Below are 12,677 nucleotides of genomic sequence, written 5' to 3'. Positions count from 1 at the left end.
AAGCTGGAACCAGGAGCAAGACAGGGGAACAAAGTAAGAACAGGACTAGGAGCAGGGCTGGAGCAAGGTAGGAGCAGGGGAAGAGCAGCAGACGCTGGGAGGATCGCAGCACAGATGTGAACACACTGAGCAGCCAGAGAGCAGTTGCTGCGGCTATGCTTAGCCAGTCAGCCAGCTGCCTTTCCTGACCACTCAGGTGGTACAGTCAATCAGGCAGCCGGCTGCAGGCCTGCTGTTGGGCTTGCCCGGAGACTGCCTCTGCTGCAGGGCCTGATCCCTGGTGCACAGAGACTGAAGCCAGCTCTCCAGAGTTCCAGTCCATGCTTTAACTTCCAAAGCACCTTCTTCCAAATTCACTGAGAGCTGGTGATTTTCTCCTCTCTGATGAAAGTGGAAACACTAACCATGCTGGCAGCAAGCAGCGGGATACCAGATCAGTCCCTCATTGACTTCAGCTGGAGCTGTGGGTGCTCAGCATTTCTGAGCATCTGGCCCATGGTGCCTCAGACAGACCAGGGCCACCCAGAGGATTCAGGGGGTGTGGGGCAAAGCAATTTCGGGGGCCCCTTCCATAAAAAAAAAAGTTGCAATATCAGAGAATACTATATTCTGGTGGGGGCCCCTGGGGCCCCAGGCAAATTGCCCCACTTGCCCCCCAGGCGGCCCTGAGACAGACACCCAAAATCACAAGCCACTTTTGAAAACTGTAGTTTTTATCCCTTTCTCTGGTTGTTCTAGACTCCCCTTTGCCAGAGAAATTCCATTAATGCAGCTTTGGGTATAATTATGGGTGAAAAAATGACTGATGTCTCTCATTCGGAGCCTTTCTTGTTGTTGTTGCAGAGATATCAGTGATGTGTCTCCACCTGGCACACTGGTGACCCCACCTCCGCCAAGGGCCCAGCATCGCAAACCTCCATCCCGCCTCACAGGTAGGTCCAGTCGACCCGCCCGGTACAAAGGAGCAGAGCTGGTGGCACAGCAAATCTGAGGGACAAAGGGGGGTTAATGGGGCAGTCACAAATGTGTGTCTGCAATGGAGCCAGCAGCCCCTTTCATGATAACCCAGGCCAGGACTTACGGGAACCTGGGCCTGGTCCTCCTCTCCCTTACACTGGTGAGCTGGGCACCCAAAATCAGAGGCTGCTTTTGAAAATGTCCCGTGTCTTCATTATGGATGAACTTCAGCTCAGCGCCAAGGGAACATGCAAGACCCCCAGGGCTTCGAGGGGGCTTGGAAGACCTCACAGGAGCCCTCAGTACTGGGGAGAATCTTACATGAATACCAGTATGTTCTGCTGTGGGAAAATCCCCGCCTATTGACAAATTATTGTACTGACAAGTGAGTGGGTGGGTGTGAATATTTACCAGGGGTGTTTTTATTAAGAATTCAGCCTGCTAGTTACATGGTCTCAAGCATTTCTCTAAAGATGTGGAGTAAAAAGTTCAAAAATGCCTAAATGACCCAGGTGTCTAATTCCCATAGACTTTCAATGGAAGTGAGGCCCCTAACTAGGCACTTTTGGAAATCTCATCCTTAGGAGCCTAGGTCTCTAGGCTCCTTAGTATCTAAATCACTTTTGAAAATGGGACTTAGGCTCCTAAGTCACTGACTGACTTAGAAAATTGCACCCCTTGAAACTAAACCCCCAGCCTGCTAGTGCAGTTTTAAAGCTTGTATTTTACTTTTAAATCCTCTTTTTTTCTGTACAATCATCCACCTCCCCCAAGGGCTGTTTGCAGTAGACAGGGGCAGTGAAGGGAATTCGTTTTGCATTGTTCTTGATTTGAAACAATGAACAGGGCACACCGATGTGACAATCCAGGGGTGGCTGGTATTATTTCTGTTACAGTAGGGTGTAAAGGCCCCAGCCAAAATTAGGTTCCCATTGCGCTAGATGCTGTACAAACATTTAGCAAGAGAGACAGTCGTCGTTATGTCTAAGTAGGAAAGACAGACACAGGGTGAGAGAACAGAAGTATTATTGTCATCTGCATTTTATAAATGGGCCATTGAGGAACAGAGAGATTAAGTGACATGCACAAGGTCACTCAGGGAGTCTGTGTCAGAGCTGGGAACTGACCCCCAATTTTCTGAGCCCCAGTCCAACCCTTTAAACACCCTTGTTCTCAGCAGTCAGTTGTTAGCACACAGTGGATGTTTCCTCTGCATTCTCATTTCTCCAGCCCAGTTCATCCCAGTTGCTTTGGATATTCTAACCGAGTCGCTCCCTTCCTGCTCGCACTCTCAGGCAGACGCTTAGCGCCTGATGACTTGGAATTTGCTGTATGGCCCCTTGTTCTGGTAGTCCACCCACAGAGATAATATGTCCATCTCTTTGGGATCGGTCACTAGCTTGAAGGTGAAGTTCTGTAGCAGTGTGCTGAAGAAGAGAAACAGCTCCATCCGGGCCAGCCCCTCCCCTGGGCACATCCGCTTTCCTGGGAAAGAAAAGGAAGTGAGACAGACCCACAGAAACAGGCTAAAGGCCTGATCCAACACCCACTGAAGTCAATCTGAGGCTTTCTCCTGAGTTCAATAGGCATGGGTTCAGAGACCCACCAACCTACCCTCTACCCAAACAAAGCACAACCACACGTTACTTTAATGGCCAAAGGCCCTTCCTCCTCTGCTGTGTGAGCAATAATTCAGGGCTCTCACAGCTGTTCTTTATCAAAAGATCATTGAAGCCTCATGGACAGACATGAAAACCAGGACTCTGGGGTTCCACACACAGTTCTGTTTGCTGTATGACTGGGAGATGGGAGTATTTATTTATCTGTCTTTTGCCACGATCAATGAGAGATTTCTGTGAGATCTGAGCAGAATGGAATCCTGTTACAAGGACTGACTTGGGCAAATCCCCACTTCGGCCAAGCTGATCATGCCACCCAAATAATCCCTCCAAAAGAGCGTCCCAAATCTGACATTCCCAGAAACGGGGAGACATTTTCAAAACCGTCTGAGTGAGGTGCCTAACTCCCATTGACTTTCAGTGGGGCTTGTGCCTCTAACTCCCTCAGGCACTTCTGAAAATCCCACCCAAAATATCTAACTTGCAAAGACAGAACGAGTTGTGCTTGGCATGTAATGCCAAAACATTTACAAAACTGCGCCCCCCCCCCCTATTCTCCACTGGATCACTGGGAGATGGAATTGAATTTGCAACCTCAGGGTCTAAAAGTATATTCTGCTAATATCTGAGCTAAGTATCAGAGGGGTATATATATATACCTGCCCCTGGAAATTTCCACTACTTGCATCCGATGAAGTGCGTATTCACCCACGAAAGCTCATGCTGCAAAACGTCTGTTAGTCTATAAGGTGCCACAGGATTCTTTGCTGCTTTTATCTGAGCTAAATGAATCAGCTCCGTTAGGTAACGTTGTAGTAGCCCCATCAACCTACCTAGAGGGTTCTGCCACCACTTGAGGGGAACAGAGCATTCCCCTGAGTGTGTGTAGTTTACACATGGTATAATCAGCCCTGCCCAAGTATTGCTTATCTGCAGACAAGCAACATCCAGACAGGTGTGAAATTCTTTCCTCTGAACCACCACATGCAGTCATTTGCCATCAGATCCCTTACTGAACATCTCAGCACCAGCTGGAAGTGGCTTTGGGAACATAATTGTCCTACCCTACAGTGGAATGCTTATTGCAAGCCGTGATCATGGTGAAATTCAGCCCTCTGCAAAGGAGCCAGCATAAGACCCATGTGCCATTTCAGTGCCATTTAATCCTTCAGAACTGGTGCAGAGGCCAGGGTTGAAATGCACTTCCCAGGTATGTCTGCACCGCAGGGTAAGCCTAGGGTTAGTAGAACTCGAGTTAGCAGACCCTGGGTTTGTTAACCTACGGCTTGAGCATCTACACACATTTGTAACCCAAGGTTAGGAATTGCTGAACCCTGGGTCCCAAGCTGGGGCTCCACCATCTCCACTGCATTATGCAGGCCCAAGTCCAACCACCCAGGTCCGAGACTTCCTAGCACCCTCTCAAAATGTGGCCAAAATGTAGCCCTTTGTTTGAGGTCCAGTGTGGGAAAATTTGTCCACCAAACTTAACTGTCCAGAGGACAAAGGACGTTGGTCATGGGATACTTATGGTGGACTCCCAAAGCATGAATCCAGACGGGCTGTGTCTACACTGCAGAGCTTGGACCCTGACTCTCGGCTTGACTCAGGCTCAAACCGTGCACCCCGTGAGGTCCAAGCCATGGGTTCACGAGTTGTGTGTAGACAAAAAGGGGGGTAGGCTTGAGCCTGTGTTTGAACCCTGGGCATATATTGCAGTGTAGAAATACCCTAAGAACTCCCATCCTACTCTCCTTAGCATATGACTTCACTGCAGAGTTAGCATGGGTGATCGGCACCCGGGTTAGCCTTGTCTGGGTGTGAAAATCCCTACCCGAGTTGCTCTGTCCTCACTGGTGCTATACTCCCCTGTGTGAGTTGCTAGGATTTTGGGGGGCACATCCCATGGTGCTGCAGTGAGCGGAACTGCTCTGTGATTCTTTCCCAGTGACTTGTGGGTGAGCTTGTCTGTTCTTCCAAACACACAGGGGAACTGTGGGAAGGCACTGGGGGACCACCAGCACTCTAGTGATTTAACCTGCCTCCTCATTGCAAAGTGGGCAGGTTACCAGGCCAAGTGAAAGCAGCACCCTAGTTCTAGCCTGTAAACCGAGCTGGACCAGCTATCTGGGGTTGAAAGCATCTTTATACTCAAGTGAGCGGGGGTTGTGTGTGGACAGGAGCGGGGTTACGGACAATGCCTGGGGAAGAGCCTGAGTTAACTTTGCAGTGAAGACAGACTCAGACGGGCATTTTGCTGTTGACTTTGTTGGGAGCAGGAGCCAGGTCATTGACACATTCTCATTGTACAGCAAAAAGCAGCCAGAGACCTTTGTAAATCCCAGTCTTTACCTGCAGAGAAAGGCATAAAGGCCTCGTTTGGCCTAAATTCCCCCTTCTCGTCCAAGAAATGACCTGGGTCAAACTCTCCTGGAGTCTCCCAGTGCTTTGGGTCTGAATGCACAGACTTGAACATTGGAATAACAGTTGTGCCCTGTGATAAAGGACAGAAGGAGACAGGAAAAGCAGACATTAAATACGGTAATGGATCAGCTTGATCAGCAGCAGAGAAGCAGCCTGCAGTGGAGACAGCTGGGAAGTCTGGTTGTGCACAGAAGGTAACTAATCAGTCTGCAAAGGGGCCAAAGCAAGTAACCACTGACGTCCCATTCAGGGAAGGCTTAAGTGGATCTTTGCTGTTGTGCAGCCCCCCTGCACAGGGCGGGCTTGGAGCCAAGCTGTGTCGCAGGAAATTGAGACCAGGCCAGGAATTATTTTAGATTTATAAAAACCCCAAGAGGTGCCCATGCTAAGCTCAGGATCTGACCCCTTAGAGATCAACAGACAGGGCTGCCCCGCTCACCTGGACACAGGAAAGTCACATGAGCCCAGGCCTGCAGCCCCCCTGCACTCCACATGCTTGGGAAACAGATGGGCTTTACGGCATGGCCAGAGGCTCCAGCCAGGAGATCAAGGGGGGAGCACATTCCAGCATCACACAGGCTGTCAGTCTAGCAGCTCCCTGCCATGGGGAGAAAGGCAGGCCTGGCTGGAGCACCTGTGCTGCTCTGGCTTGCAGCAGCATGGCTCATGGGGAGAGGTGAGTTCAGATCATCAGAACCCAAAGCAGGTGGAATCACACTCGCCACAAACTAGGAGCGGCATCAGTTGCAAGAGTCACAAGCCTTTGCCCGCTGTGCTGAAAAGTGTGGTACTGCCAGAGACTGAGAAAGAGCCAGGACCTTTTCAAACAAGCAAACAATTTGGGGGTGTGGGGGGGATGAAGCTCCAGTCCAGGGCTCGCCCTCCACCCCTCCCCTGAGAGCGTCCCGAGGAGTTACTGCACCTGGGGGATGGTGTAGCCCCGGAACTCTGTGCGCCGAGTCACTGCCCGGGGGAAGTTCTCAGTCTGCCCTTTCTGGCTGCGCTGCAGCTCATGGATCACTGCGTTGGTGTACGGCATCCTCATCCGGTCCTCTATGCCGGGGGCACGGGTCGCCCCCACCACCTTCTCAATCTCCTGCTGGACCTTGGCTGCAAAGGATTAGAAGTTGCTGCACTGACCCCCCCTTGCCTTTGCTGTGAGGGAGCTTGGAGATTAAACACAGAGCAGCCTAACTGGAGTGAAAGGCCTGGTTTTACGTCTACACGGCAGCCGGAGGTGAGATGGCAGCTGTGTAGGCCTACCCACACTAGCTAAAAATGGCAAAGAAGATGCAGCAGCATGGGCTGTCCAAACACCCCTGGGTCCGTGCTCATGTTGCTAGCCCATGCTGCTGTGTCCTCACTGCTATTTTTAGCCGCACTAATGAGGTTAAAACTAGTGTGGGTATGCCAGCCTGGGCTGCAAGCACCTCCGATTGCAGTGCAGAGACGTTCCCGAACAGGCACCAGGAAACGCAGAGCTCTGGTTCAGCCTCTGTCTGGTTAGCCTGGCACCTGGTAGCCACATATTGCGGAGCATGCCATGGGCACCCACCCCGGCTCAGTCAGTGTATCCTGCTCAGGCAGGGTGCGAAGAGAGAAGGGTGAACTGCGACCACTAGACCCTGTACAGTACCCTGACCATCCGTCCGTGTGTGTGTGTGTGTGATGGGCCTGATCCAGCAAAGATCTCTGCACAAGCCCCTCACAGCACAGGGGCAGTGCTGAAGAGGACCTACTAGTCTGTTCTTATAGGGCACTTCAGCTGAGCACACTCAGAGGGAGAGAATCTGAATCAGTCCCCTTGCTGCATCATGGCTTAAAGCCACTGAAAAGAACCCGCCTCCTCCCCACCTCCGTTCTTTGTACCTTGAATTTGTGGGAACTTTGCCATCACCAAGAGGAAGAACAACAGGCTATTGGCAGTGCTCACTGTCCCAGCACCAAAGAGGTCAAACACTGCCATGAGCAGGTTTTCATCGCTGAATACATCCCCTGACATGCTCTTTCCCTGGAAATGGATAGAGGGGTGGGTTGGTGGATTTAAGGAAAGTGACAGCTGTAAAATCATCCCCAGGCTGCACAGCCTGCTTGCGATGGGCATTTGGTTCCCATCCAGAGCTCTAGGCAGTGAAGACAGGGGTTCATCTGATTGTGAACAGCAGCTTTGCTGGATTCTGGCATGCCTTGGGATTCGCCTCGCGTTTCATAGCCCTGAGCAGCATCCACCTCCCCAGATAGTTCTATAAAATACACGGGTCACTTAGCTCGCGAGTAGCAACTTCTGTCTTAGGATCACAAAGTGCTTTGGGAATGGCAGCTAAGCCTCACCATGAGCCTGGGGGTAGGAATTATTACTGACATTTTACAGAATAACAAGCAGCAGGAGAGTGAATTTCCCAAGGTCTCACAGGCAGTCAGTGTCAGAGAGAGGAAGAGAACCCAGGTTCATCTAAGTCCCAGATTTAGCTGCTAGGCCAAGATGCCGCTTAGCTAAGACTTAGCCAGTCTCATAGCAAAGCCCTTGATTGGGAGTCTGCTATTACTCTAGCACCCAGCCTCAGTTTACCAGCTGAGCTGGAGATATGGGGCCAGGCTGGGATTATGATGTCCCTGTCATCTATTAATCGGTAACATGCTGATCAGTCAGTACCTAGCTCTGAATGCAATTTAATACACGCTCATTGAATGGGGTCCCTTCTTGCCACTGTCATTAGAGTTAGAAGTAGCCCCAAGGCATTCAGGCCCTGCTGTACCTTCTCTGCCTTGATAAGGAAACAGTCAATGTAGTCCCGGGGACAGCTTGGCTCCAGGGTCTGCTTGTGAGAGTCAATCCTTTTTCGGATGAAGTTCTTCAACTTCTCACTTTCATTGAAGACCTTGTTGTGTGGTCCCGGCAGGTAACGCATGATGCCAGGAAAGGTGTTGTACACCTGGGAACAGGAGATGGGATAGGGCTGTTCTGAGATTGTGGGTGCACCTCTCTCATCCCCCCGGCCCCCCACCATGTGGTGGCAGGGCTTGATGATTTTTCTCACATGGGTAGTCACATGTGGTTCCAGCCCTGATCCATGGGTGACAACACCTCACTCCAGTCAGCCACACCTTTGACAGCTGCGTTTCCAGAAGTGGCCAGTAAAAATGGAGGCCCCATAAAACTCAATGGCCACTTTGGAAGATTTTGGCCTGGGACTGCACAGGGCCAGCTGATGCACAGCAGGGCTGGAAGTGGGAAAATGCTCTTCATGGCCCTCATTCAGGGCACCACTGAAGCACGTGCACTGAAGAGGGTTGCTTCCCTGTATCAGGGCTCAGGGGTCTGCAGGAGCGCCGCCAGCTTTTTTGGCGCCCTAGGCAGCGGAAGGTCCCGCCCCCGAAATACCGTCAACGACCGGGGCGGCCGAAGAGCTAACCACCGCGGTTGCCGCCCCCTAAATGTTAGCGCCCTAGGCAACCGCCTAGGTCACCTAATGGGTTGCGCTGGCCCTGGGGGGCTGATCCAAAGCTCTTGAAGTCAGTGAGTTTCTCCATTAACTGCAGAAGGCTTTGGATCCGTCCAGCTGCCACTGATGTTAAGGAGAGTTTTTCCACTGCCTTCCCTTTGAACTGAATGGGGAGGTGTATCAGAATGGAGAGGCGCCCCACGGGCTCAGAGGAGAAATACCCCATGGGCTCAGATGGGAAGTACCAAATGGGCTCAGAGGGGAGGCGCTGGTACATACCTGTGCAAAGGGAGAGAGGAAATAATGGCTGTAGTTCCCCATCATGCCCAACAGCTCCAGAAAGGCCTCATCTTTGTAGCTGAAACGACTCCCAAAGACAACGGCGCAAACCACGTTAGAAACAGCGTGCCTGACGCTGGTTATGGGATCGAACACCTCACCTGCGGCATCCATGGAGGTAAGGGAGAGCACAACAAATGGAGTCAAATGCAACATGCATCTCTGGTTTGTTCGCAGTCAAGTTCCTCCCTGCCCCTGTAAACAAAATGCCCGTCTTGCCCATCACTGCAATTAACCCCAGGATGGAATCCTTTTCATCTAAAAACCACCGAGATAAAGAGTCCCGCCCAGTCACCATCCAGAGAAAGGTTCAATGATTCACTCAGCTCCCTGACCCCATCCACACCTACCTGCATGGGAAGACTGAGAAGGGGCACAGAGATCTCCTACCCTTTCTGTAGAAATGCCCAATAAATACCCCACCCATAATCTTCTGAGCTTGGGGTCCAGAAGGCTTCCTCTCCTTTGCTAGCGTCTAGGAGACCCATTTCTCACCTCTGGATCTTCACAGAAAACCTGCTTTGTCTTTGTGCTTCTTGTAGCGGGGAGGAAGGATGGAACCCATTCACCTACCCATTACAGCCCATCACGTGGCATATTTAGCTATGTAACTCTTCTGTTTTTATTTGTGCTGTACATTTCTACGTTCTTTCCCTCTGTGGAGAGCTCTGCCACCATTTTTGTTCTCAGAGCTCAGTGCAGATTGTCAAAGGAGATGCATATACTGTGCTCTCTCTCTCTCTCTCTCTCTCTCTCTCTCAGGGAGACACTACATTTTTGTTCTCTCTCATTTTAGATTAAGGGAGCACCCAAACTAAAGATCATTCTGGATAAAAGTATCAGTTTGCTCTTTGGATGTGGAAAAACACATCATCCAATGGAGCCTAGGAACACTGTGTGGGATCCTCACCGTTCCTAGCCCTTTAGGTGAAAGTGCAATCAGGGGCTGGGACTCAGAGTGAAATGTGTTATTCTAACAGCTGTCGCCTTGTGAAATTTAGCTTCAGATTTTTTTTCCCTTTTGCAGTGAACCTTTCTATGAGAGTTACCCAATATCAACCCGATTTGTGGCAAAAGCTATAGGGTCCATCCCCAGGCTCTCCCTCAATAACTGTGCTGTGTGCATTTGTGCTACTCTGTCTGCATCCAGGCTCAGTGATGCACTGACTATTTTACAGAAGCAGGTCGTCAGGAAGGAAGGGAGGGATGCTAAGGCTCAGGTCCTCAAAGGTATTTAGGAGTTTAAATAGGAGTTAGTCTCCTCAGTAGCTTGGAGGGGCTGGGCCCAAAAGCTTGGATCAGAGCACTGGAGTCTTTCCATTGATTCCAAAGGGCTTTCCAGCAGGCCCTTAATCATTTAAGATAAGGGCGAGGTCCCTGTTCCTATAAAGATCTCTCCCATTTACTTATATGAGTTGCTTCTTGAGACAACAAGGCTATTCTGTATCTTCTATTTGTATCAGCACATTGAAATGAATAGGGTTCAAATTACCTTCCATGTCTGCCACCGCCTCCACCAAATACTGAGCCTCCTCCTGCACCCGCTGTGCCATTGTCTTCTTCCCCATCCCAAAATCCCGCAGTGTAGCGATTGTGAACCTGCGGAGCTCTCTCCATTTCTTCTCAGTGCCAGTGACGAGCCCTGAAAGATGCAGTTAAAAATCTATCGTTTGACTGTCAAAACCCACAGCAGGTTACTAAAGACAAAGAGTCCAGAACTTCTGGAAAATTAACTATGGGCACCATATCATTCAGCCAGTGATGTCTGTAGGGTGTGCTGTACAAAATTCCAGACAGGATGTTGTCCCTGGTAAACTAGGGTGACAAAGCTGGAACTCAACCTGTGTGGAAGTCTGTTTGTTTGGGTCTATAGTTCGTAGCTGTTTTATGTAATAAATGCCTCTGATTTAAGATGGCCTGTGATTCTATGTAACATGCCAGAATCCGCATATAGTGAAAGCAGCTTCCTTTGTGAAAAATTGTTGAGGTTAACAAAATTGTTCACATTTTTTATTAAAAATAGTTATGGAAATTTTTCATTATGGAAAACCTGGTGGAAAAAAATGCTATGAAAACCTGTGAAAAAGACCATTTCAAGCTGAACAGAATGAAATCAACTCCTGAAAACTTTCTTAGCATGGTATTTTTTGACTAGCTCTTCTTTGGCCCTTGCATAAGGGGTGGGGAAATGCCACACCCTTGGGGACTGCTGTTTTCTGTAGGTATGCATTTGGTCCCCATTACCCTGTTAGCTGAACATTTCACAATCTTCAATGTATTTATCCTCCTAACACCCCTGTGAGGCAGGGCAGTGCTATTATCCCGATTGTACAGATGGGGAACTGAGGCACAGAGAGACTAAGTGACTCGCCCAAGAATGCATAAGAAGTCTGTGTCAGAGCAACAAATTGACTGCACATCTTCCAAGGCGCAGGCAAGTCCCCTAACCACTAGAACATCCTTTCTTGTCTAGGGCTTTCATCCATTCTCTTCTCAGACCTCTCCAGTCAGGGACTTCACCATAAATCCCAGGCGCCATAAAATAACCTAGAAGAGGAGAGACCCAAACACCCACCGTATCCGTCCGTCACTCTCTCATGAATGGCAATGGCAGCGCGTCCACCAAATTCTTCAGCCTGACCCACCAAAGCGTCTCTCACCGCCTCATACCCGCAGAGCACCACAGCCGGTTTTGGGCCAAGCCAGACGGTGAACACTGGACCATACTTCTTGCTGAGCTGGGGCAGAGGTACAGAGAAGGCTCCATTAATCAGCTAAAGAAATCACTGACAGTCTCTCCAAGAGCCATAAAGCTGAGATAAGGGTGGGATTTTGAATGCTGGGGAAGATCTGTGACAAACAACGAATGTTGTAACCAACTGAGCACAGATAGGTGGAGAACTAAGGCCTACGTTTGAGAGTGTACCTAGCCTTTGGAACAACTTACCAAGGGCATCCCAAGGCCAGCAATGTGAGACTAGCCTGCAAGGAAGTCCCTTACCTTCTGGTAGGATTGATTCAGGGGCAGAACGTCCTTCTGCCACAGGTTGCCCAGAAGGAACCACGGGGCTGGTCCTGGAGGGAGCTGGCCTCGTTTCCAGTTGTTTTTCCAAAACATGAAACACATGGTGGAGAGGATTAAAAAGAGACTCAGGATCCCAGCCTCTCCAGCATCCATCCTTGTCTGTTACCTCCCTCACAGAAGGGCAGCAAAGGAACTGTTTTCTCTTTCCAGAAAGGCTGGGTGAAATGCTGCACTCCACTGATGAGTGGAGAGGTGCCCAGATCTGCTCTCCGGCTTCTCTATATATAGCACCCTCTTCCCGGGCATCTCTGTCCCCTCCAGTGACATACTGACCTGTGTCTACATGAGGTTACTTAATGTCATTTCTTATCGCATCTTGGTCTCTGACCCTTTATCTCCCCTTCTAAGGGTCAGTGACACAGAGATGATGTTGTCTCATGTGTGTGACTAATTGAACACATCCGCACTGGGGCAGACATCAACAGGAACTGTTTGTTTGAAAAGGTTTCCCTATTGCTGCTATGCAGAACAAGATGTCTATAACCGAGAGAGCATGGAGATAAACATGCCCTCCACCTCTGCCCCCATCTCTTGGTTTGTTGGTTTTTCCATTTGCTCTGCTTTGTGTATTGTCGGTTTCAACACGTCCCTTGTATACTCAGCAAGGCCCTGATCCTGCAAAAAGGGCAGGGCCGCCCAGAGGATTCAGGGAGCCTGGGGTCTTCGGCAGCGGGGGCCCCCGCTTCGGCGGTAATTCAGCGGCGGGGGGTCCTTCTGCTCCGGGACCCACCGCCGAAGTGCCCTGAAGACCCACGGCGGGGGCCCCTGCTGCCAAATTACCGCCAAAGACCCGGCACTTCGGCGGTGGGT

At 50.3% G+C, this 12,677-nt stretch overlaps 1 protein-coding gene across 1 annotated transcript; it reads right to left on the bottom strand.

Moving 5' to 3' along the window:
• Positions 1-1,966: 1,966 nt before the first annotated feature.
• Positions 1,967-12,061, bottom strand: LOC123346290 (cytochrome P450 2C5-like). The gene is made up of 9 exons (XM_044983622.1): positions 11,784-12,061; positions 11,358-11,520; positions 10,275-10,424; positions 8,723-8,883; positions 7,757-7,933; positions 6,870-7,011; positions 5,923-6,110; positions 4,929-5,070; positions 1,967-2,442 (listed from the first exon to the last, which is right to left on the bottom strand). Exons 1-9 carry the CDS (start codon positions 11,958-11,960, stop codon positions 2,261-2,263), a joined length of 1,482 nt encoding a protein of 493 aa, XP_044839557.1. The 5' UTR covers positions 11,961-12,061; the 3' UTR covers positions 1,967-2,260.
• Positions 12,062-12,677: the final 616 nt, after the last annotated feature.

The sequence above is a fragment of the Mauremys mutica genome, chromosome 12 (assembly GCF_020497125.1).
Source record: "Mauremys mutica isolate MM-2020 ecotype Southern chromosome 12, ASM2049712v1, whole genome shotgun sequence".
NCBI lineage: Eukaryota > Metazoa > Chordata > Testudines > Geoemydidae > Mauremys > Mauremys mutica.
Note: the sequence above shows the minus strand (reverse complement) of the source record. Positions and strands in the feature narration are given on the sequence as shown.

What these genes read in the sequence shown, in the direction of transcription:
- LOC123346290 (XM_044983622.1), bottom strand. Translation starts at nt 11,960, where the DNA reads ATGGATGCTGGAGAGGCTGGGATCCTGAGTCTCTTTTTAATCCTCTCC. An exon ending in GGCGGTGGCAGACATGGAAG is followed by an intron (nt 8,884 to 10,274) that starts GTAATTTGAACC and finishes TGGATGCCGCAG; the next exon opens with GTGAGGTGTTCGATCCCATA. An exon ending in GGGGCTACACCATCCCCCAG is followed by an intron (nt 5,071 to 5,922) that starts GTGCAGTAACTC and finishes CCTTTATCACAG; the next exon opens with GGCACAACTGTTATTCCAAT.